This window comes from Linepithema humile, chromosome 1 (assembly GCF_040581485.1).
Source record: "Linepithema humile isolate Giens D197 chromosome 1, Lhum_UNIL_v1.0, whole genome shotgun sequence".
Taxonomy (NCBI): Eukaryota; Metazoa; Arthropoda; class Insecta; order Hymenoptera; family Formicidae; genus Linepithema; species Linepithema humile.
Window position 1 is genome coordinate 7531774 of NC_090128.1, and position 23249 is coordinate 7555022.

The 23249-nt window shown below is 40.3% G+C and overlaps 2 protein-coding genes across 6 annotated transcripts in view; one reads left to right on the forward strand and one right to left on the reverse strand.

Moving 5' to 3' along the window:
- spg (dedicator of cytokinesis spg) overlaps window positions 1-23249 on the reverse strand; it is a 51188-nt gene that overhangs the window by 19258 nt on the left and 8681 nt on the right. The window lies entirely within an intron of this gene.
- Window positions 1318-22977, forward strand: Inx3 (innexin 3). 2 transcript variants are annotated; one of them, XM_012379848.2, is made up of 5 exons: window positions 1318-1445; window positions 15386-15559; window positions 18075-18499; window positions 18960-19355; window positions 19678-22977. In XM_012379848.2, the coding sequence occupies exons 2-5, from the start codon at window positions 15397-15399 to the stop codon at window positions 19885-19887; spliced, it is 1194 nt and encodes a 397-aa protein (XP_012235271.1). In that variant the 5' UTR covers window positions 1318-1445; window positions 15386-15396; the 3' UTR covers window positions 19888-22977. The 2 variants fall into 2 exon arrangements, with proteins under 2 accessions (XP_012235271.1, XP_012235268.1); XM_012379845.2 differs by lacking the exon at window positions 1318-1445 and adding an exon at window positions 2513-2976.

The window sequence follows — 23249 nt, forward strand, 5'->3', positions numbered from 1 at the left end:
GATATGTGTGCCAAGCGTACATTAATTCTCTGTAATTCAATAAAACAATAGCATGGTTTTGATTACGTGTTTAAATTAGTGAATCGTAAATTTTCCAGTACTAACATATAATCAATCTGAAAAGCAACAATGCTGAGGTAAATAAATGATTCATAAGTTCAATTCATAAGTTAAATTGATTCAATTACTTCGTGTTTATTAAACATAGTTGAATATTGAATATCAGAACATATTTTTTACACATCCGTCCTTTCTTCCGCTCATTAAGCGCATGGAAATCAATATTGATCGAGAAACATTTTAATTAACTCGTAAATTAGCAATAATACCATTAAAATGGTGAAAATAATGTTAAATTTCGAAGGCGCATTACGTCATCGCTCGTATTGCAATCTTAATTTTAAGAAAAATATTTGACGTCGAAATTGGTACAAAGATCAAAGTAGTTGATCTTTCTTTTGAGAGAATTTAGGCTAATTTTAGTCGCAGCATAAATTTGCTTAGGCGATAAAAAAAAATACTGTAATTTCAGTCGTTATTTTTCCATTGGTAATCGTTCTTATATTTTTAACCGTGGCAATTTATCAAAAATGTTGCCAGGAAAATACGTTTCACGTCAGGAAAAACGGTTTACAGTATTTCCACCACGACGGTGAAATCTTAGGAATTTCAGAATTCAGGTATTTGGGTCCCCAAAAGATTAGGTTCGCAGTAGAAAACTTCAGAAACTATAAAAGAAACGACAAAAGAAAAAAATATCTTTGAGTGAATCCCATGTAATAAATATTCGACGTTGTAAAAGAAGCAGATAAAATCGTAGCTGAAGTAACAAAGAGTATAAAAATATTTTGTTTCCTCAGATGAACAATAAAATAAACAATACAACAAATTAGACATCTCGTAGATCAAACAGGAAGTCACAAATCTCTCGTGCAAATGTATAACTGACGGCGAAATTAGCAAAATGAGCAACAGTAGCGCAATCTTAATTGCATCTAACGATGATAACATCGTTAATGGTAGCGGCGCGCGATAGCAACGATAATAACAAACTCAGGTGAAAAGAGAGAAGGGAACCGGGAAAGACACGGGAGGAAACGCACAGCCTTTAAAGAGCTTGGAAGCGACCCCCCTTGCGCGAAGGGCGAGGGAAGGAGGGAGGGTGGGACGAGGGGAACAGGTTCCCGGCATGGTTACCGCGTATTCACCGAGCTGAAAACCTTGGGCCCCATCTGGAACGACGGAGAGGAGGCGACAGCTGAACGGAAGGGAGACAGAGGCCAACTGAAAGTGAGAAAGGAAAACGGTAGGAAAGAGACGGAAAGCGAAAACGAGTGGCAGGGCAGGCAGGAGGGACAGGCGGAGTATTTGCTCATCTCGCTCCAGTCGAGAGATGCTGGTCGCCTCTTGCGGGCGCACGAGAGATACAGGTCGAGAAAGCAAAGGTGAGTTCACACGATGCGTGCATCGTCGCGAGGCACCGACTTACTCGGGCGAGGATTAGCTCGCTCGCTCGCCGCGCGAGCACGCGGGGCTTCTTGGTCCTTGAACTCCTCGCGACCGCTCGTCGCGAAAACGGTACCTTTTTATTGGCACGCCGCAGCCGCACGAGCTTCTCTACCGCGATTTCGCATTCCAAGGACTTCGCCGACATGCAAATTAACCTCCGAAATTCAGGAGGAAAAGAAATCCGTCTGTAGACTTGAAGATTCGCTCGCAACAATAGCAAAATGTCAGTTAAAGATAAAAAAAAAAAAAAAAAGAGGGATTTAACGACGCCGTTAGCATAATTATTACAATGACACCATATTGGACTTTTCTCGGATGTTTGAATTTTAATTACGCAAGCATTTCTTTCTTCTAAAGCGGCGGAGAGAAATGTTTTCGCGTGACGAATTAATTCGCGCCTCGCTGAATTTTTCGGTGGCAGAAAAGGGCAGGAAATGCAGGAGGCCAGATTATTTCGGAGCGACAGGAAGCGGCTATCAGACGAGCGCAGCGAATGCAGATCGTCGCGGTTGCATTTTCACGATTTATGCTAGCGTATATCACTCGCAACGGCTTCACTCGCATAAGGCAAATGCAAATGTTCTCTACGCCTTCAATTTATTCTAATAATGCCTTCCATTCGCCGTCACATTTTCCATTCGCGGGAATTGCGAATCCGAAGTATGCATTACGAAACGCATTGCGCGGAAATAAATATTTGTATCCAATCGTTTGCGTTTTCCGCGGAATTCGCGTCTACTCGCATGGGAATTTATTTTCGCGCTCGTTGTTTTTATTAATATCGAATCGCGTGTTTGTCAACGAAACGCCACGGCCAGATCGGCGCGGCGTCGACGAAAAGTGAAACTGTGTTTGACTGCGGGAAAAAAATACCGATGCGGAAATTCGGCGTGCGATTTCACGACGAAATGCTGTACGCACCTGGTGCCCCCCCTCTGCACCGTACCCCGGCCGAGCCGCAGGATGGGAAAGATGTTGGAAGTGGTGGTGGGGCCCACGAGCGAGTCCCTCGCCATTGCGAGTCAGTCGATCTCCGGGCCCAGTCGGTGCGTAACGCGACGGAAGGTACAGTCGAGGGAACGAGTGTGTTCGCGTCTCGCAAACGAGAGAAAGGGAGAGGGACGCGTTACTTCGAGAGCTTCGTTTCTCTCTCTCTCTCATCCGAATTCCCGGCGTTCCGGTGTGCGCGCCTTTGTCTCTCGCATACATCCTACGAGAGGGGAAAAAAAAAAGAAGAAACACGAAGTGTGATCTCACTCTTCTCTCTCTCGAGAGAGAAGGAAAGATCGTCGATCTCGAAAATCGTTATCGCGTGCGTATACGCGTGCGCAGCTTTGGACCCTTCAAGGGACTGAGGGTCAGAATCGAAACCCAAGTGCAGTGTTAGTCACAGCATCGTCGAGTGACGAGAAAGCAGTGCTGACGTTTTTCCGGGGAGACGTGAAATCAACGTTCTGCGAATAAAAGGTATTGTACGGCCAAAAAAACATGATATTTCCGACAGAAATACAGAAGCGGATCGATAAAACCACATGGTTTTCGAAAAGATTTCGATGTAAAATAAAGGGTTATATTGATCACATAATATATATATATGTATATACACTATCGCCGAAGAAAGCATCAACTTTCGATCGTCGAAATAACCATGATGTAAATACACAATAAGAGAGGTGTGCGTCTTGAAATTTGTTCTTTCACGTCGGACGCTAAACATCGCACTTTTCTGCCACCGAAAAGACTAGACTCAGACATTCGCGAATGAAGTCTGAAACCAGTAAAATTCCACGGATCAGTTTTCGACGCTCACGCCACGCGAAACGCGATCTGCAATTCATTCATGACAATTGAGCCGCGAGACAATCGACGTAAGAGCGTGAATCTGTAAATAGAACTCACCGAAACTCGTCGCGTTTCGATTCTCAACGTACGAGAAAAGGCGTGGTGTCTCATTCTATCGCTCTTCAACGAAAAACATCAACGAGTCTTGATTATCGCGGCTCGCATCGCCGAGAGAGAAACGCGCGTGTCTTCTCCGGGAGTTACGCTTAATCGACCTCAATTGGCGGAGCAGTCGGCTTCGGCGTTCTTCTTCGACGCTAGAAAACGCCGAAGCGGTCGTCCAAGCCGACCGACTGCAAGCCTCGAATGAGTAATCCCGCCTCTTTCACTTCACGAATTCCTCTTACCTTCGTAACGAACTTTGTTACAAACTCTCACGGGGTTTGTTCCATTACTGACTCACCATCCGACAATTTACTACAGCCGGGGAATTGTAACAAAGCGTTACGATTCCTCCTGTTTTTCATCAGTCGACACGATGCACTCGCGTATAAATACAAAATTTGTTTGGCATATTTTAGCAAAATATATTTTTCAATGTATTTCTTTTCTCGACATTGAAATACATATTTTTTATTCATCAATCGATTATATTCCGTGCGAATTTAATATTTTTCAGCGCACACTTTTGAACTATGTATAATGAAAATTACGATGAAATTATTCATGAACGTGTCATGTTGAAAATTGTCTATTTCCTGCGCGTAGAAAAGAATTTTTACGCTTTCCATTTTAAAATTGTTCTCAACGGAAAATGGAGACTCGAAAACGTTAGCAAGGTCAGACTAATCTATTCTTTCTCTTCAGGCAACATAAAGTCCTTTCCTGGAATCGACAGTCCAAAGGGCCTTCCCTAAACGATAGACATTCCGACTCAAACTTCGACGCGGAGAAACTTCTCGAGACCCTTCTCGGGCCGTGGCTACTCGTGTTCCGCTCAAACTGCTTCGTGCCCACGCAATCGCATAAAAAAAAAAGTCGACGACACACGCGATCAACTTATTGCATTCAGCCGTCCACGCGTCGCGAATGATATACAGATAAAAATAAGATAGAGAAAGAGAGAGAATTGAAAATAAGACATAACAAAAATGAACTGCAGTTTAAAAAATACTTAATATAATAATATTGACAAGATAGAAAGAATAGAATACAACATTGCTAATGCAATCGAACGCGCAGAGAATGAAAATATTGCAACATTTCCACTTAGATAAAGATTAATTGTTCATCGTAGAAGATTAATTGTTAATTTTCAGAGGCGCGTTAATGAATAAAATGTTAGACAATGGTAGTCGGACATCGTGCATAAACAAACATAAATTATTCTGCTTGCCTTTGTACATATATCCGTGTCTCTTTTTGTTATCTTGTACGTGTCAAAGATGATGTATATGTTTCGAGGCACGACAAGAATTTTTTTTATTTGCTGGCTTGATAAGTTAAACTGATACACTCCGATTCTGGTATGTTAGATAGGATTTCTAGTTTCCCGGATGAGATAAAACGGCAATAAAGGATCCTGTGCCTTGATGTACACAGAGACACAAATATGTATAAAAATATTATCTGCCACCTACGCATTTCGTGGAAGACATTAGATTTCTCCGCGCCTTTCTGTGCCTAACGGTAGGAACGACCGTGTAAATACGCCAAAGTAATAGCAACGTCTCACGGAAAAGCATAATCTTGCGAGCTGTTGAGAAAACTGGCATTGTTTACGAGACGTTTGAATTTTGGACGGGCAAAGCAACACATATTGTTGTGCTCGCAGAACGTTATGATAATTATTAAATTAAGAAACATAAGAGCAAAATATTATTTGATAGTATTGAAATTTTGTAACAAAAACTTATCGTCATTTATTATTTAGAAATATATAATTTTTTTTTTATTTCCGAATCGCATTGACAATTCGAAATAATGTAGAATTAGATTCAATTTTGCAGCCTTATGTCGATGCGGTAAAAGCGAGAGAAAGAAAATTCAATTGTGTCCGAATTTTAACACTAATCAACCTTAGCACAACTGGTCGTCAGAAAACAATGCCGATCTTCCGACAGTTGCATCTACCTGAAAAACCGTCTCTGCCATCGATTTCTCGACATCTGCGGTCGAAAGACTACCGCCTCGATTTCTCAACAGCTGTCGCTTCCAAGGTCCTCAGAAGAACGTAATTGTTACGAATAAGCCGTTTCTTCCTAGGCATGAATTTTGTTCTCTGACAAATTTCAAAATTCCGTAATTAGTGCGATCATTTTCGCAAACTTAATTTACGAGTTTTGATCTGCTTAAGTATGTGCACAATATTGTGCAATTTTGCAAAGTGTACTGTAGAAGTAGATCGTGAACGCAATCTAGTCTTTTTTTATTAATACTCTATTAGTGGAGTACTCCAACCAATGTCATCGTCCTCATTTTCATCATTATTGTAGCGCTGTCATCTCACCTCACATGATCTCGAGACACGTGAGAGAGGGACTGTTAACCCGTCGTTTTCATTTTTTCGCGCGTGCATTGAAGTGCGTGCGTGCCTATCGAGCGTGTCATAAAAGCGTTGCGCTACAGAGTACTAGCGCGATAACGTCCGCTGATGTATACTATAACGCTCGCGTCCGGGCTTGAACATGCTGCGAAATGCGATACGTATATACGTATGTACGAGGTGTCCCGCGAAACACGCATCAATCTTTGAGATCTTGATAATAATACGCGTAATTTCACGTGGAAAATGGGCTACGATTGGGCGTTCAGTCAGTCGAAAAATTGACCAATGTTTCAAAAATGTTTCGCAAAACTGTTTTCAATATAATAAAGAATATCAATCGCGTTAAATTCAATTTGTTGGCGATATGTATCGCACAATTGAGATAACCATTTCGTAATTAACGCTGCGTCGTAGAAGGAAGTATTCTTTTAGAAGGAAGCAGCCTCCTGACGCGCCGTCACAAAACAACGGGATAACGATCTATCGCACATTACGTAACGTAGTTCGCGAGACAAACAATTCGGCTACACAATAATTAACATAATTCCTGCGTCCTCGTTCTCCATTCGTCGCGGCACGCGCAATTATCGCGACAGAAACGCCGTAATCTGTCATTCGTTCGCGTCAACATCATCGCGGGGGAAGCAAACACGCGAAAAACCCACCGACCCGACGCATCGTTCCGCGGAAAATTCACGAAACGGAACGATGGAAAATAATATATTTCGCGAATATCACGGCTTCTCGCCTTTCACCCGGTGTTCGCGGGAAAACGAATAAAACACCCTTCACTTTACGCCTGCATTGTGCACGCTATCATTCGACGCGATCGATCGGCTTCTTCGCGTGTCGAGCAAGGACCCGAAAAACGTATGATAAACGCGAGCGATCGAGTTGTGTTCCCACACGTGCCGTATATTCAGCAGTTCGTAAACGATTTTATCACCTTCGATCTGAGAAAGCGTAATTTGCACACAAGAAGAGCCAGAGACATGCTTGTAAAGAATGTACAAGATGTAAAAAAATATTTATAAGTTTTTAGAGAAGAAAAAGAAAGCAGAAGAAATATTTGTTGATGAAAATTTGATATAGTATTTGATATAGTAATTTGATATAGTTATCTATTGGTACAGAGTATATTTCATTTTGATAACATATCTTCGGAAAACACGAATGATAATGCAATGATGTGTGATATGTATACATAAACGGATTCTAAAAATTGTAATTGACAAAGTAAATTTTTCTTCTTATATCTTAAACATATATGTGCAATATGTATACATATGCGCAATAAGATATAAGAAGAAAAATTTACTTGGTCGATTAGAATTTTTTAAAATCCGTTTTTATGAGAAATTTTATATTATATATTCATTAATTATAAATTCCTAAAACTACTTGTTAGCGAATATAAATTTTATGGCACAATTTTCCTTGAAAAATATGCATTAATCATAATCAAAAAAGCTTTAAAAAAAAAACATAATAAATCTCGTATTTATGAAAGTGGGAGGTCTTTGCTCGAAAAACCAAATATCGTAGTAGCATCGGATACGATCGATAAGATTACGATAAATATTCCCATGCTTCAAAAGAAATATCGACTCGATATTGGAACTGCTTATTATTCCACGCGTATCGGGATTTAACGGGAAACTGCACGACTTTTCATGCAAGTGCTCGTAATCGGAGTTATATGTATATCACGATTCGGAATAAAATCGCGGATTTATACGAACAGATTTATTATTATAATAACATTTTAGTTGACGCTGCTTTGTATCTCGCGGATTTAACTCGAAGCTAACAGCTTATCTCAAAAAGATCACTGAAAAACTTTAAGTAAAGTTGCTGTTCGCTTTTCGTTTTATATCAACGTCGTGCTGGAGTACATCTGAAACTTCAAAGCAGATAAGATGTTGAAGAACACGCCGCGAAGGCTCGTGTAATACGCATAACTGTAAATCCCCTTTCCACTATTCGTGCAGCCAAGTCACCGGACTCGTCATTTTACCGTGGACGAACGAAAGAAAAGCCGTGTTCGCACGCACGTCACGCGTTCCTTTTTGCACGACGCGAGACAGGAAAACGCTGGTTAACGCGTTCGATTCGCCGTGATTGCTAATTAAAGGGGTGCACGCAAAAATCCAAGCGCCACATTCTGAATTTTATAGCATTTCATTTTAAATTGTTATAAAATACAAAATTCATTCGATGAAATATTTTCCAAAATCAATATATAAAATTATTATAAATATTACAAATTGTTCAATAATAATAGTTGCAAAATCAGATATATATTTTTTATTCTGTTCAGAAATAAAATTGAATACGAGTGAATCGAATTTAATCGTTATTGTTGAGTCGACAAATTACTCGTATTTTATTCGAACGATAAAAAACTCTTAGAAAATTTATCGCGTTTCTACCAGTAATATATTGCGATATATAGCAAATACGTGCTTTGATTTATGAAAGCGTGCCTCTGCGGAGAGCATTTAAAACGTACGAGTGCGTGGCAAGTGCAAAGGAATCATAGTCATCGGCCGCTCGCTCATTACTCGGCGAATTCCTAATAAAGCATTGACCGAGTGTATCTCTCACGCAATTCCGACGTAATATAAAGAGAATTGCGTACACGGTTGAAATGGAGTTTTGTACGCACGATTTAATCGTTACTCCGAATTTCTTCAATAAAGCCTCACGGAAATTCAGCGACACCATCTTCCAATTTACATCGTTAAACGTTCCAGCATTTGCAAATTAAATTTGCAAATTTATTCATAGATGAATCCGGCCGTTCGATTCGCAAATTGAAATACATAGAGTGCATTGTTAAAATATCGATTTCCCATAAACCTTTTAATTTTCCCGACGGCTTTAAACTACTAATAACTTAAAAAAATAGATATTTTTTATATTTTGAAACAACGAAATATTTTTCTTCCTTTTTACTTTTCTCTGTTAAATTACTTTTAATATTACCAGAGAAAATTTAGTTTCATATAAATGTAAATTTTCCAAGGGACGGTATTTTTCCATATTCGACGAGAAGCATCAAACAAATTTGATTCGACACGCGCAGTGTACGCTTTCGTGGGATTACCACATCTGAATAATGTCAGTAAAAGCGGTATATGTCTCCGTGACGCGGTAGGCACACACAATTACTCGGATCACGATTATAAAACTCGTATCTTGATCGCGGCGTACGGCATGGCGAATGGTCGTTGATACGATAATTTATGACACGTTGCGCTAATTTACCCACTGTCGAGGGCGACCGTTTATCCACGGCCAGGCGTATTATTAATTCATACATGCGAAACTATCACTCCACGGTACGAGCCATAGCTCAAAATTTCGAATTCGAAACTTGTGCGATTTTCAAAAATTTATACTTTGAGAAACCATGAATATCATTCTTCGAGATCTTGTATCCTTTTTTTTTTTTTTTTAGCTTAAAACTCTCATCCGGGAGAGAGTGTGATTCATACTGCAGAGGAAAGATCTTAACAGCTCGTTTGATTTCCGAGAAGTGTCTCTTGAATCACATTTTCTCAGTGACACATTACTCAACATTACTCAACTGAAGAACTAACAAGTCAAACCTTCGTTTCCGTATCTCACTTTGATAATTCAGCGTTAAAAATACACGCGTCCTAAATCTTATTTGTACAAATCTTTTATATCATAAACAAAAAAATACATATCATTAACCGCGCGAATCGAGCGAATAATGGTGAAATCGCGGGCATTTCAGATTGCAATAATAATATTAACATCGCGACATAACATGAAGAGAATATTCGTTGAAATGCGGAATTCGCTAATGTTATTAAAACGGTATTGAGCCAGTCTATCTCATCGCGTATCTGATGACATTCGAATCTCATTATGTGTACGCGATGAGTCTGGCCCGCGTTTTCGGCGCTCACGATCCCTGTATCGGCGTGAGTACATAAATCATGTGCCGATTACACACGCGTTTGCCGCCCGCCGCTCTCGCATTAACGACTGTTATTAGTCTGTACATATGTAAATCTCGTTACGACCGCAATCGCTCGTCGCTTTCAGTCTACAATCGCTCCAGTTCCTCCATCACACGCGCGCCCGACGCGCGTAAATCTCGCTCGTATTACCTGTTAACCGTTGAATCGACAGAATTTCGCTTCGCGTGTACATCTCATTCGCGATGCAAAATCCGAGTTTTTGAAGGGAAGAAAATTTCGGTATTTCACTGCTCTTTTCATCATTAAATTCTCGCAAGCATATTGTCTCAGTATCTCAAGGTGGACTGATAATCTCTAAATTTCGCATCATAATTAATTCGCTAATATTATGCAAGAAATTTTTTGATTTTTTGAAAATAATTTTTTAAATCATCTAGAATATCCCACAAAAATTGAAAAATATAAATAATGAAGAGCCAACTAGCAAAATATAATTCTCATTTAAAAATTAATTAAATCCAAAATTAATTGATTAATTTTTCTCATTAAATTTAGTAGATATTAATCCATTTGAAATGTTACATTTAAAAAAATATTAGTAAGCGATAGAAGAGCACATTAAATATAAATGCGAGGCCTGTTCTCTTATCTACGTTTCGTACACCTGCTTTTCTCGCCGTCGAGAAAAAAAAAAATGCAGATGGTGTGTTACGAAAAAGAACAGGCCCAGTGTTTCGAAAATCCGTCGTGGACAAAGAGCGCCCGTCGGATCTCCATTTTTCTCGATCGTGTATTAGTAACTTCTGGCTCTTTATCGAACCCGACGCGGTGGCGGTGGCGACGGCGGGCTCGCAGAACCGCGATCGTGCGATCCCAAACCTGTTTTCTGCATCCGTAACCCGATACGGACAATTCGTACGAGATCGAGTCGCGGCAGCGGTCGTGAGAAGAAACCACCGTCGTCTCGCGGATTCACGGGGCTTCGTTGTGCATTTTACACACCCGAGTAGCATTTAAGACCCTCGTTTAACATGTTTTCTCCGTCGATTGAATTATCGACGCGGATTACTGGAATTTCGCCGGCAAAAGGATAATTGATTATCGGAATACCGAAAAAAGTGTAATTTTCAATTACTATAACAATTTTCTATGATTATAAGATTTTTTATTTTTAAATATGAAGGATATGAAAAATGACGAAGAGATTTATATAATATGCTTTTTCTCATTTGAAAACTTCTTTTGGCTTTTCTCGAGTTCAATAACATTCGTGGCAATCCGTTCGATTTAATAACCGAATTCTAAAATTCCAGACAGAAGCCATGAACGGCGATGACGACAAAATTCTACCCCGCTCGCTCATGGCGGATTTATTGCCGCGGCCGATAGAACATAAACCTCTTTTCACTTGGTATATACGATTATGTAACGTCGTAAAACCGAGTTCCAACTAACGGGAAACGTATAGACGAGACGGTTTATAGCTTTCAGATAGTGACATTTATAATTTAATAAGCAAATATAAGATCAATGTAATAGAGTGTAAAATAATTGCAGCGCATATATAAGTATATCATAAGCAACCTAAGTTTCGGAACAAAATAAGATGTGTATAAGGAAATTGTATAATCGTTAATAATTAATAATTATTTTTATAGCCACTGGTATTTGCAGTGCAGCGCGTAAAACCTGTGCGACCGTAAGATTGCGTAACTCCGAGAAATATTGTCTAATACGTCGCTTTCATCGAGTGTCTCGCACGGTAATTCGAAAGAAATATGATTCAACAAGGCGGGAGCATATGTAAAAGGGTATCGGCCTCTCTCATCGTAATCGTCGTCGCCGTTGTCGTCATCGTTGTCATTTACTCAGTTTTACCCCACTCTCGTTCATCAGAGAAACCAGCAACTGGTTTAACTCGCCCGCTTCCTTCGCAACAAGCCTCTGGAGAAACGTGGCAAAAGGAGTGACGAAGGCACTCGAAAACTCAAATGCCTCCGAGGAAATATAATTTATTAAATGTTAATTCATTTTCCCTGCAATTTGCTACCGCGAGCGTTCCACAAAGTGTGTGTTTCGCAATTATATTTTTTTCACATAGCAGAAACATTTGTCATTGAAAGCAATTATATTAATTGAGCTGTACTCATACCGGAGCGTCGCTGTTCTAGATTGCAGTGTAGATTAGAAAAGTGGACGTATTTGTAAAACACGTGTTTTCGTTTAGATAACGTATATTACGTTTCTTATATTTTTCGAGTTTGTACTTAATTATTGTCTTCGGATAAAATCGCAAAATCTGCGCTATGCGAGGAAAAAAAACGTGGTAAAGCGGAATTCGTCGGTGCGGGATCAATTTTCGCAAACAGCCACGGTTCACTAACGGTTTGAAATTTCACACATTTCGCGCACACGTGTGTACGAAGTTAGCACCTTTGCGGGCAAGATCTAAAACTTCTAATCTCGGAATTCTTTGTGACGTACAAACGAACAAAAGATTCTGGGGCTTCCGTTACTTTGAACTTAACTTCTGTGAAATCCTTCCATTTCTGTCAGTTAAGATCGAATATTTGTCAATTAAAAATTAAGAATTTTATTGAAGAATTACTTAAAATCGTGATTATCTAATAGTAAATTAAAAATTTAATAGCCACATACGCCGACGCGAAGTTTCGTACAAAATCTCGCGAATGAAACTTCAAGATTATTATTTATTGCGCGATTCATATATTATGAATATCCCGTCGTACATTTCGCAGGCGTATATTTCGAAAAGAAATATGATCATCAACGCCGCTGTCACTTTTTGCTTTACATGACGATAAAAGACAAAAGGCAAATAAAATGACTCCGTCTGAAAAAAATTTAGAATTCTACGCTACACGATCTCTCGATTTATACCATTAAACGCGTAACATTACATCAGCATTTTTACCGTTGCATTATTCGTCTGACAATACTGACAATCGCGATAAACGGAATTAACATTCAAGGTAGTTCGCGACATTGATTTTTCTCCACGCGCTTTTGAGTCATGCAATTAAAATACAAAATAAAAATGCTGTTTTCTAAATTTAATTGAATAAAGTTAAATAGGAATTCCGAAACAAAGTTTCCATCTAATTAGACAACAGCTATTGGAGAATGTTTTTGCAAAATAATTAATTTTTTATCTGCATTGTTACGTTTGTTATACAACTAATTGTCGAACACTCTATATAGCAGAACACGACGCACGCGATTCTCTGGTGAACTCTCGTCCTCATTCGAATCGACCTATCGTAGCGGCACGCGTCCCGTCTGCCTTCAATTAATTAAGTAATAAAATTCCGACGACGAGGCCATCCGACCGTGATACGAGCACATCTACTGTAAATCGCCCTTGAATTCTGTGAGAGAATATTCAGTCGCTCAAAAACATGCGTTTCTTCCATAAAAAGAAACAAGTTTTGACACAAGCGACGAAATTTTGTCGGTTTTTTATACATAAAACTACGATCAAATGTGTTTCCTGAATTTTTGGAAATACTGGTCTAACAATATTGCGTTTAATTATATTATTTGAATGATTAAATAATTTTATAATAAACAATCGCAATCTCAATTTGCAACAATAACTGCCTAGCGCCAGACACGTTTGTTATACGTATCTATTTCTGTACAATTATGATATTAAATGGCATTACGTCACGCGTTAACGCAAATATAATTTCCGTGACCGCAGAATGACGAGCGAGTTTTCTAGATACGCGTAAATTAGCGTCAGTCGGGCAAGGCCCACGCTACTATACTTTAATTATAACTCTGAATTTAATTATAACACACGATTACACCGAAAAGTGCGCGATATAGCTACGAAACCACGATATCTCGAGAGTAAAATTGCCTTTGTACTTCAACTTTTCCTCACAGAAATAATGAAAGAAGAACACTGCGAACTCTTTTTCTTCCTTTATTTAGACAGCAAAAATAATTAGAAGATAGATTCAATTAAAAATCATTAGAAGATAGTGTTGAAATTTATTTTTGTGCAAATTATTCTTTTTTTAAACTGCAAGAAAAATAAAAGAATCTAAAGTTTAGATAGAATAAGCGATTTCTGCCCACACGTTTTCAATTCACGCGTGAAAGGCGATAAATCTCTCTATTGTCGTAACTGCTGCAAAACGCGCGTTCGGTAGTACTCTTCAAGCGAGACCGAGCACGTGTCGCACCGCAGAAACTCAACGCCGGCGAAAACGAGGGGGGGGGGGGGAAAGAGAGAGAGGAGAATCCGGGCACATTCCGGTCGCGTCGGGCTTTGTTTTCCGACGGGAACAATCTACGGGTTGAGATGTGCGCGCTTAGAACGGGCTCCTCTCTCTTTCTATCTCTCTCTATATCGATCTCGCCGTACACATCTGCCATTTCCGGCCGCGCGCGACGTTCATTGGTACGCATTGGGGTGGCCGACCCCCCTCTTTGCCGAGGGTGCCGAGGGTGCCGAGGGTGCCGAGGGTTTTCGAAAGGTCCGGAGATCGACGCGAATTTCTCGGCGAATTGTCATCTCGCGTGTTACTCACGCGATAATTCCGCTGAATATAGGCGCGGCGAAACGATCTCGCGCTTTTGTTCGCCGAAGAGAAACGCCCCGGAGGATACGAATGGGAATGTTACAAAGAAGTGAGCGATGTTTATCTGCGTTCGACATTAATGGATTCGTTTGTAGAAGTAAATAGTTAGAGAATCTAATCTTTGATATCTCTCTCTCTCTCTCTCTCTCTCTCTCTCTCTCTCTCTCTCTCTTTGAATTTTTTATCCTAAAAACTCTGAATTTTTTGACTGCAATATTTTATTCATAAAAAAATTTTAATTATTCAGTCTGGCGAAATGTCAACTTTTCAAAGACTCGGTTGCGCTCGTCTCGCTCGTTAATGATCATAATTTTGGAATTACATTCGCAGATCCAAAATCGATCGTTTTTTCGCGAAATCCAATTAATTTTTCAAGCGACGCGATCAAGGACCGTCGCCGTGAGGATCAGAGATAAGATTGATGATCTACGGCGGATGTAGTCCGCCAAGAGTCCTGTTTACTACTGGAGTCCGTAGCTGAATTAATCACAGGCTAATCTAGATACGGCACGTATTATTGGCAGAGAACTCGGCGCGCAATCTCATCGTTTCTCTCTCTTCTAAGCGGCATCGTGCTCACACGACTGAGTCATTATAAATTACCGACATGTGTATGATAAGAATGCTAACGCCTGCCCTCGCCGGTGTTTGAAATCAATGGAAATGCGTTTCTAATCGCGATCGGCCGGCCGCAAGGCGCTCATTAGCTACAAGCAAGCAACAAGCGCCTCGGCTAATCTGATGCCTCGTCGAACGAAGACAGTCCTTATCACGTGTGATTCCTTCGACGAATCATTCAATTTTCATATCGTCCGCTTGATAAATATGCGCTGCAAAATAGACTAGTGTCTTTCTTCAGAACGATGATTATCATAAATATATTTTCCCGCGCAATTTTTTCTTTGGTGAAAATTTCGAGAATCAATGATCTTTGCGAAAACAAGTTTTTCACTTAAGACTCCTTTTTTTTTTTACAGATTAAACGAAAATGGTAGTGTTCGGCTTGGTCTCGGCGATCGCCGGTTTCGTCAAGGTGCGATACCTGATCGACAAGGCCGTCATCGACAATGCGTTCTTCAGGCTGCACTACAGACACACGTCGGCCATTCTGTTCCTTTGCTGCATTATTGTCAGCGCCAATAATTTAATAGGTAAGATCATTCAATTTCTGCCTGCGCAAGAATTCCAGAGATTCACCTCCGGAGTGAAAGTCTTGTAAGACTACAATGGAAAAAATACTTTGCCATAACCTTGGAGTTTTGCCATCAGCTTAGCTCTTCAAAGCGCAGAGAAAAAATTATTATCGGTACTCTGGAAGAATTACTTTATTCTCGAGGATACAGCAGTGTATTAGCTGTAAAATAGTTGTGATAAAAATAAAAGTAATTAATCAATCGTCGAAGATATATAAAGACTTTTTAAATTTGTAGAAGCGAAAAACACGCGCTTGGAAGAAAAAAACGAGCGAACCAGCCTGGCAGCATTTTAGAGTGCAAAGAACGCGTTTAAAAATAGTCTCGAGGATGATGACAATTATTTAATCTGCTATGGACGCGCGAGCCATTGCCGGGTTAAAGATCAACTGCGCCACTTGCATCGCAAGCACCGGTGCAAGACGCGGTCGTGATTAGAAGACTAGAACGGAGGCGAGACGACTGGCGTATCGTATTTCTTATCGAGGATGCATGCTTACGATGTAGACGGGTTCTTCAAACAACAAATTCTACGGCGTGTTCTTTTATCGCCGCAATACGATGTCGTAACAAACGCGTTGACGATTTAATGTCGCGACGTGTGGCTGATTAGAAGCCGCCTTAACACACCTTACGATCCTAACGCTCGGTATGTATAAGCTAGTTTCTCGTTACGATTGTCGGCGAATCGAGGTCGCTTCTCGCGCGATATGATTAATGACAAACAGATCCTTGATCACATAGGGCGAAGCAGCGAAGTAGCAATTATGTCGTGACGATGGTGCGCAATAACGAAGGAACATATGCATCGGATCAAAATTGCCTTAAGCCATATTGCGAGCGGACCTTCGATAATGTCAATAAGGAAATCATGTTGTGATGTTATCTTATAAAATTGTATGGGAATTGTCTGTGTGTGTAGAGCGCACGGCAGCAATAAGAAAACGTTTGTCATGTTTTTCATTCGTGAAATTAAATTAATTTTCCGTAAATCGACAAGTTTCGAAACTTTTTAATTTTTCACAGATTTAAGATCTCAAGAATCCAGAATAATTATGTAAATGCAATAGTTTATTCTTTCAATGTATATATCGTCGTTGAATCGTTGCATAATTTAACTGCCCATAACCAGCAGGATACGAAACATCTGGTACGCACATGAGTCGCGATTATGCACCCATATGCAGTCCGTCATTTGCACTCTAAAAAAATCTCAGATAACGTAGACACATGATCTATTCATTCTAGCCACATTTTTCTTTTCTGTCTCCGAAAAGCAGCAGCATATGCTCGTTCAAGTTCTTTTGTGTGAAACAGTAACGTTCGTCTATTTTGAAAGAATAATACAGAAAATATATTTTAATAAAAGAAAAATAATTTTTGAGATATTTTACACATATATGTTTTTACAATTAAAATTGCATTGCATTTTTTTTACTTAACGTATCAAAAATAATAATTCTTTGCTTTTCTAAATATCTTTTCATGTTTATGAATTCGGAAACGTTAACATGAATATATCGTTCTCGACGTTTCTCGTAAATTTTTTTATTAATTTCGTTATTTAGTTGTAAGGAAAAGACAGACATAAGTGCGGGAGGCGCTGCTAATTAAGTACAAACGTGCTGCTTTTGTTAGACTTGTGCAAATATAAGGCAGAACGCGTCGCGAATTTAACTCTCGCGTCGCCGGCGGACGAGGGACATCAGTTCTTCGTCAAGATGCTGGGTAAGAATGATACTCGATACCATCCCGGGTTCGAGTGGCTCCGTCGAGAACGACAACGCAGCATCCCACTCGCGTAGTTCGTTTACCGCGCGACAGTGTCACGTAAAAAAAATTATCTCCGCCGCGAGCGCGATAACGTCTGTCTCCAACGTTCGTCTATCTTGCAGGATTAACACGCGTTACAGTGGTAATCCCACGGGATTACTTCGCTAACGATGTTCGCGCAAGAAAAGTGATAAATGCGCACGAGGAAGTTCAGAGTTATACAACTTGTCTCTCTCTTATCGAATATATACAGATAAATCACGAGTCAAATCTCAATCGCTTCTTGTATCATGAATATAATTAATCTGTCATTTTGTTCAATCAGATTAATTTAATTTAACTTTAGATACTTCGAAGTTCGAAAGGTTCCGGCTAGAAGGTTTCTCTAAAATTTCACTTTTAACATAGTTTGTGTTTCGCGGAGACATTCAATTAATTTAAATCAATAGATATGCAAAATATTAATTCCTTGAATTAATTAAGCTGACGTTGGCTCAATCAAATCAAATCAATTTCATCTAACTTTGGATACTTCAAAGTTCGAAAAGTGCCCGGTTCCAACTATCGTTTCTCTCGAATCTGATTTTCACGTAATTTGTGTTTCGCAGAGATATCCAATTAATTTAATTAATAAAAATCATCGAGAATTTTCGATTGCGACGCGATCGATCATGGATTAATCGTTCGTCTATCTTTACAGGCGAACCGATCCACTGCTTGGCAGATTTGCGGGACGGCACTCATGTCATCAATACGTACTGCTGGATCACGTCTACCTACACGATTCCTCGGACCCTGACGCAACCGATCGGCACCCATGTGGCCCATCCGGGTCTGGGCATCGACTACGGCGAGAAGCGGGTACACTCGTATTATCAGTGGGTGCCGTTCATGCTCTTTTTCCAGGGTATACTGTTCTACATACCGCACTGGATGTGGAAACAGTGGGAGGACAATAAGATCAGGTTAATAACCGAGGGCTTGAGGGGCCCCTTGATCGAAAGCAAGCAAGAACGGCAGGCCAAAATCGAGAAACTGGTGCAATATCTCATGGAGACCATGCACTTGCACAACAGCTACGCCGCCGCATACTTCTTTTGTGAGGTCCTCAACTTCATCAACACCGTAAGTGTTAACCTTCGCAAACGTGCACTTGAAAGAAGCGCCTAAGCGCTTCGCTGAAGCGATATTAATGTATTTCGAACGTTTGCAGTAATGACTTAGGACGCGACAACAGGTAACAGATCTGTATCCTGAATTATAATGTTATCTGAAAATTTTTTTAATATTCTAGAAATATCTGTAAAATTCTTGGAATATTCTAGAAATATTTCATATATTCCGTTTCATTCGAATCAAATCGCACTGCTTTTCTCCTGTAGACTGCAAGTTAAGTTTCTTGTCAAATGTAGACGTTTAATTTTAGTTTTGCTGCTGCGAAATATTCCTGTGTTATTAAAAGACAATAATAAAATCACTCCGATATTTCTCTCTTTTACACGCAGAAAATATTGCATCCTTGTATTAAATTACTAGCGAAAAATAGTACTCTTCGTGTACAATACATACGACGGCTTCATTTTAGGTTGGGAACATATTCTTCGTCGATACCTTCCTGGGCGGCGCTTTCCTCACGTACGGCACGGAAGTGCTAAAGTTCAGCGGCATGAATCAGGACGAGCGCAGCGACCCGATGATCGAGGTGTTCCCGCGCGTGACCAAGTGCACCTTCCACAAGTACGGTGGCTCCGGAACGATTCAGACAATCGACGCGCTCTGCGTGCTCGCGCTCAACATCCTCAATGAGAAGATATACATTTTCCTATGGTTCTGGTTCATTGTATTGGCTGTGGTGTCCGGCTTGGGAATGCTCTACAGCATGGCGATAATACTATTGCCCAGCACGCGCGAGACAATCCTGAGGAGGCGCTTCAAGTTCGGCACACCGCCTGTTGTCAGCGCGCTTATCCGTAAAACTCAGGTGAGTTTCTTCTTCCTTCCGACGTTTGTAATTTTCATCTCGCCTGGCCATAATGGCTCTAAGTATTGTTCAATGTCGATAGAGATTATTTCAGAAGCAGCGGGACATTATTATATCGGCAATTCGCTTAAAAATTTATCAGAAATCCCAAATTGAATGAAAATGTGGAAACTTAATAACCATCGCCCTTACGCCATTCTTTAAATAAAGTTTTTGGACATGATTGGAGAGACAAAAGTGTACTTTCTCCGTTCAAGTTATTCATTTTTGTATTCTCAACGCGGTGTTTCCCGGAATTCAGAAGAAAAAATTGAATTTGCAGGTCGGAGATTTCCTGATGCTTCACCTGTTGGGTCAGAACTTGAATTACATGATGTTCCACAATTTGCTGGAAGAACTCTGCAGCCGTCTGCAATTCGGCAGTAACAGCAGCGGCGCGTCGCCGACGTCGGTGCCATCGGCACCCAGCACTCTCGAGATGTCGCCGATGTATCCGGAGATTGAGAAATACGCTAAGGACACCGAGATCTAAAGCGCGAGGAGGCCCGCCGACGGCCTCGTCGTCGATTTTACTTTTTTTCCATCATCCACCCCTTATCGCTTGTATTTGTTTGTATTGTGATAATACCGAGCGGCGCGATTTCGCCGTCGTCTCGGTGCCAATAAACGGAGCTGTTCGTGCCGCGTCGCCGGCTCTGCCTTACCACGCGTGCGTGCTCGCAAAAAACGCGCACCGGACGCTCACTCTCTTCGACATTTCTCCGCTGCCGACGCCGTCGGAAACCTCGTGTTCTCCGACGCGGCGCTCGTAAAACGTAAAAGCTCGAACCGGCATTAACAGAAGAGCTTCGCGGTTCTTGTCTCCCGTCGAGTTGAGAGTCTCGCTCGTTACCCGCGTGCTCGTAAAACGCGAGTCGATTCCCCCCCCCCTCCCCCCTCTTTGACGTTTATGTCTCCGACAGGCCTTCCGATCGGTGGGAGAATCATTTCGAGTGTTCGCGAAACGCGCTCTGAAAGCGCACGGACACCCTACCGGTTTTCGATTCAGCTCGTATCTTCGCTCAACGAGATATTGTGCAAATTATCTCCGACTGAGTTCCATATCCCGGCGTTACGTATCTTTTCTCGTGCGTAAAATGTGCAACGCAAGCGCGAGTCAACGGGGCAACGTTTAGTTCGCCGACATTTTTACAACGGCGTCATTACGAGATTTTCATTTGACGCTGTTATTGCTGTTACGCGGTCGTAAACTACCGAGTTTAAATGCGAAAAACCAGCGCCGGCCTTCGTTGTCTTCTTCATCCAACAGTCGTTACGAGATTTTCATTTGCCGTAAAAGCAGAGTTGGAACGCGTAAAATAGCGCGAGTTGACGCTACCTCTCGCGAATCTTTAACGAGATTTCTAGTTTTTTTTTTTTTTTTTTTTTGTTTTCTTTTTCCTTTTTAAAATCATTTCGCAAGTGGCACATGCAGATTGTAGAATTACAATAAACATTCCGTCGTTTCCACTCGTTCACCGATCGAAAGTGCGAAAAGCGCGCTGGTATCTTACGCCGGCTACAGCGGCACGAACCAATATTAGATTATTGAATATAATAATGTAGACGATAACGCGCGATGCTCTCGAATCAATAAGTCATGTGCGCATTATGATCTTCAACGATCGCGACAGGCTTCCAGATGCAACAGGATCACATTCCCGTCGTTGTATAATTATTTGTTGCTCACACGATCAATAATTCAATGAAGATTTTGAAAATAACGAGATGAGGCAAGATGCGTAAATTTGAATAACGGTGTTCCTTGACTTCTGTTCATATCACGAACGCAACATTCCTTTAATTCATTATTGTAAACTTGAGGGAGATGAAAGAGCAAGTATCGGAAGTGTTCGATAGTTCCGTAAAAGAATAACACACGTTTTCCCACGTGTTGTAAAATTGTCAAGCTGCCGTGCTGATGCAAGCACGAAAGGATCTCACTGCCGGGAATGTATTCTAAGGTTAAGCAGAATTTGTGCTTTTCCATTCGAAACGCACAGTTATCGCAGAGTTATCGAGGCTATCTCGAATGATCTTTAAGATTTATTTTCGATACTTGCTTTTGTGATACGTAACAAACGCTCCGCAGATCGTTCATGTTAGTAAAAGAAGCGTGACAATATTTGACACGAAGCAAACTTTCGTATATTATTCTATTATTCATCGCACAACGAGAAATATGTATCAACATGCTGTTACTGCGCTCCCGTTAAGAGATCGCACTGAAATTTAAAAAAAAAAAAAAAAAACAACAACGAATTCTTGTTTCTATCCTCTTTAAATAATTAATATAAATATTACATAAGTATATTATACATTGATATAATATGTTTGTGAATATTCACAAGAATATCTAAAGAGGTTTTCACGCAGAAATATTATTTCAAAGTGACTATTCGAGCGAATTCTATCATTGCGCGATTATCAACAGCGAAGACGTAAAAGCATCACGCATTACTTTACATCAAACGAAGCCAGAACGTTGGCTAATAGCCCAATAAAGACAGAATAATGTCAGCGGTCTGGCAGACAGAAATAATGTATATCGTTTATCTCGTTCTTTTTTTTCTTTTTTTTTGGGTAGAAATATTTCCGCACTGGTGCAATGATTGTAGCGGGAATGAAAACGTGTGGTGTAATTGAAATTCGATCGAAAAAGAGAGGTGGAACCATACGAACTGACCACGGTCGCAATTCGTAATCAACATTCCAGCACTTTCTTTTCCGAAAATGAGGATCTCCATTTAAGAAAGCGGATTAAAATAACATTTGTATAAATATAACGTCAATTTTTTTTTTAAATCGGATAAGTTAAAATAAAATACGAAATTAAAATTTGTAGTAAAATGTGTGCAAAAAACAAATTATATGAATAATGTAAAAATGGGGCTCCTCGGCAATTATCTCATAGTTTATGGTATAAAAAAAGTGTTCGTATGCCATTCCTAATGGTATAATTAAGTACTTTATTAGCTCTAATTGGGATCACTTCAATTCGTTCACGCAAGAGCGATGTCGTCCCCGAATATTATACTAAACGCGTTTATCTTGCATATAGACTTTATTCCGCGCGATTAATTGTTACGTACACGATAATCCTCCTTCCTGCTAACAGAGACAATAGAAACTTTCCCCTCAGACACATTTCCCGCGTCCTTTCGTGCGCAAGGACAAAGTGCGAGCGTCGCCGGCAATAACTGTGTACAACGACAATAATGTAACGCTACGGCCCTTTCCTTTTACGGTATCCGCAAAACCCTGTTAGAGATTATCGACAATTGCGCTCCGAGTGATATCTTAAGATAGATATTTAAGATGAACGAAAGAGAGAGCGAGAGAGAGAGAGCTTGAGATCAATCATAGGTATAATTGTATTCGCAATGTGCCTTCTATATTGTAGGATACAAGACAAAAAAAAACTAAATATACGTTAGTGTATAAGTGTATTCTTTAGGAGGAGCGAGACGTATTCTCTGACTCGCGCCCGACACGAGAGGAAGACTGCCAATGTGTGCAACGCCGTTATAGCGATTAATTGCAACGAGAGAAAACGATAGTAAATAAATGAGATTCTTTCCAATGTCGTGTCATTCGCTTTTGTGCGGCGCCCGTAAGCGAACTTAATTAGTGCGTAGTCACGCGAGAACGAACTGAAGTTTTCTTCTTCGGCCGCAGCTAAAGTTATTTGAACAAACGTTTTCACTAATTGAACGAAAAGATTATATTGCGCGAGATTTATTCGCTGTTGACTGAAACTTCTCCATGTTTCAAGTATAAATTCGACTGGCTTCTTTATTTGTAATTGCAGCAATCTTGTTTTTCTAACAGATAGTTAGAAAGATAGATCGGTTA

What these genes read in the sequence shown, in the direction of transcription:
- Inx3 (XM_012379848.2), top strand. Translation starts at nt 15,397, where the DNA reads ATGGTAGTGTTCGGCTTGGTCTCGGCGATCGCCGGTTTCGTCAAGGTG. An exon ending in TCCTCAACTTCATCAACACC is followed by an intron (nt 18,500 to 18,959) that starts GTAAGTGTTAAC and finishes GCTTCATTTTAG; the next exon opens with GTTGGGAACATATTCTTCGT. An exon ending in CGCTTATCCGTAAAACTCAG is followed by an intron (nt 19,356 to 19,677) that starts GTGAGTTTCTTC and finishes TTGAATTTGCAG; the next exon opens with GTCGGAGATTTCCTGATGCT.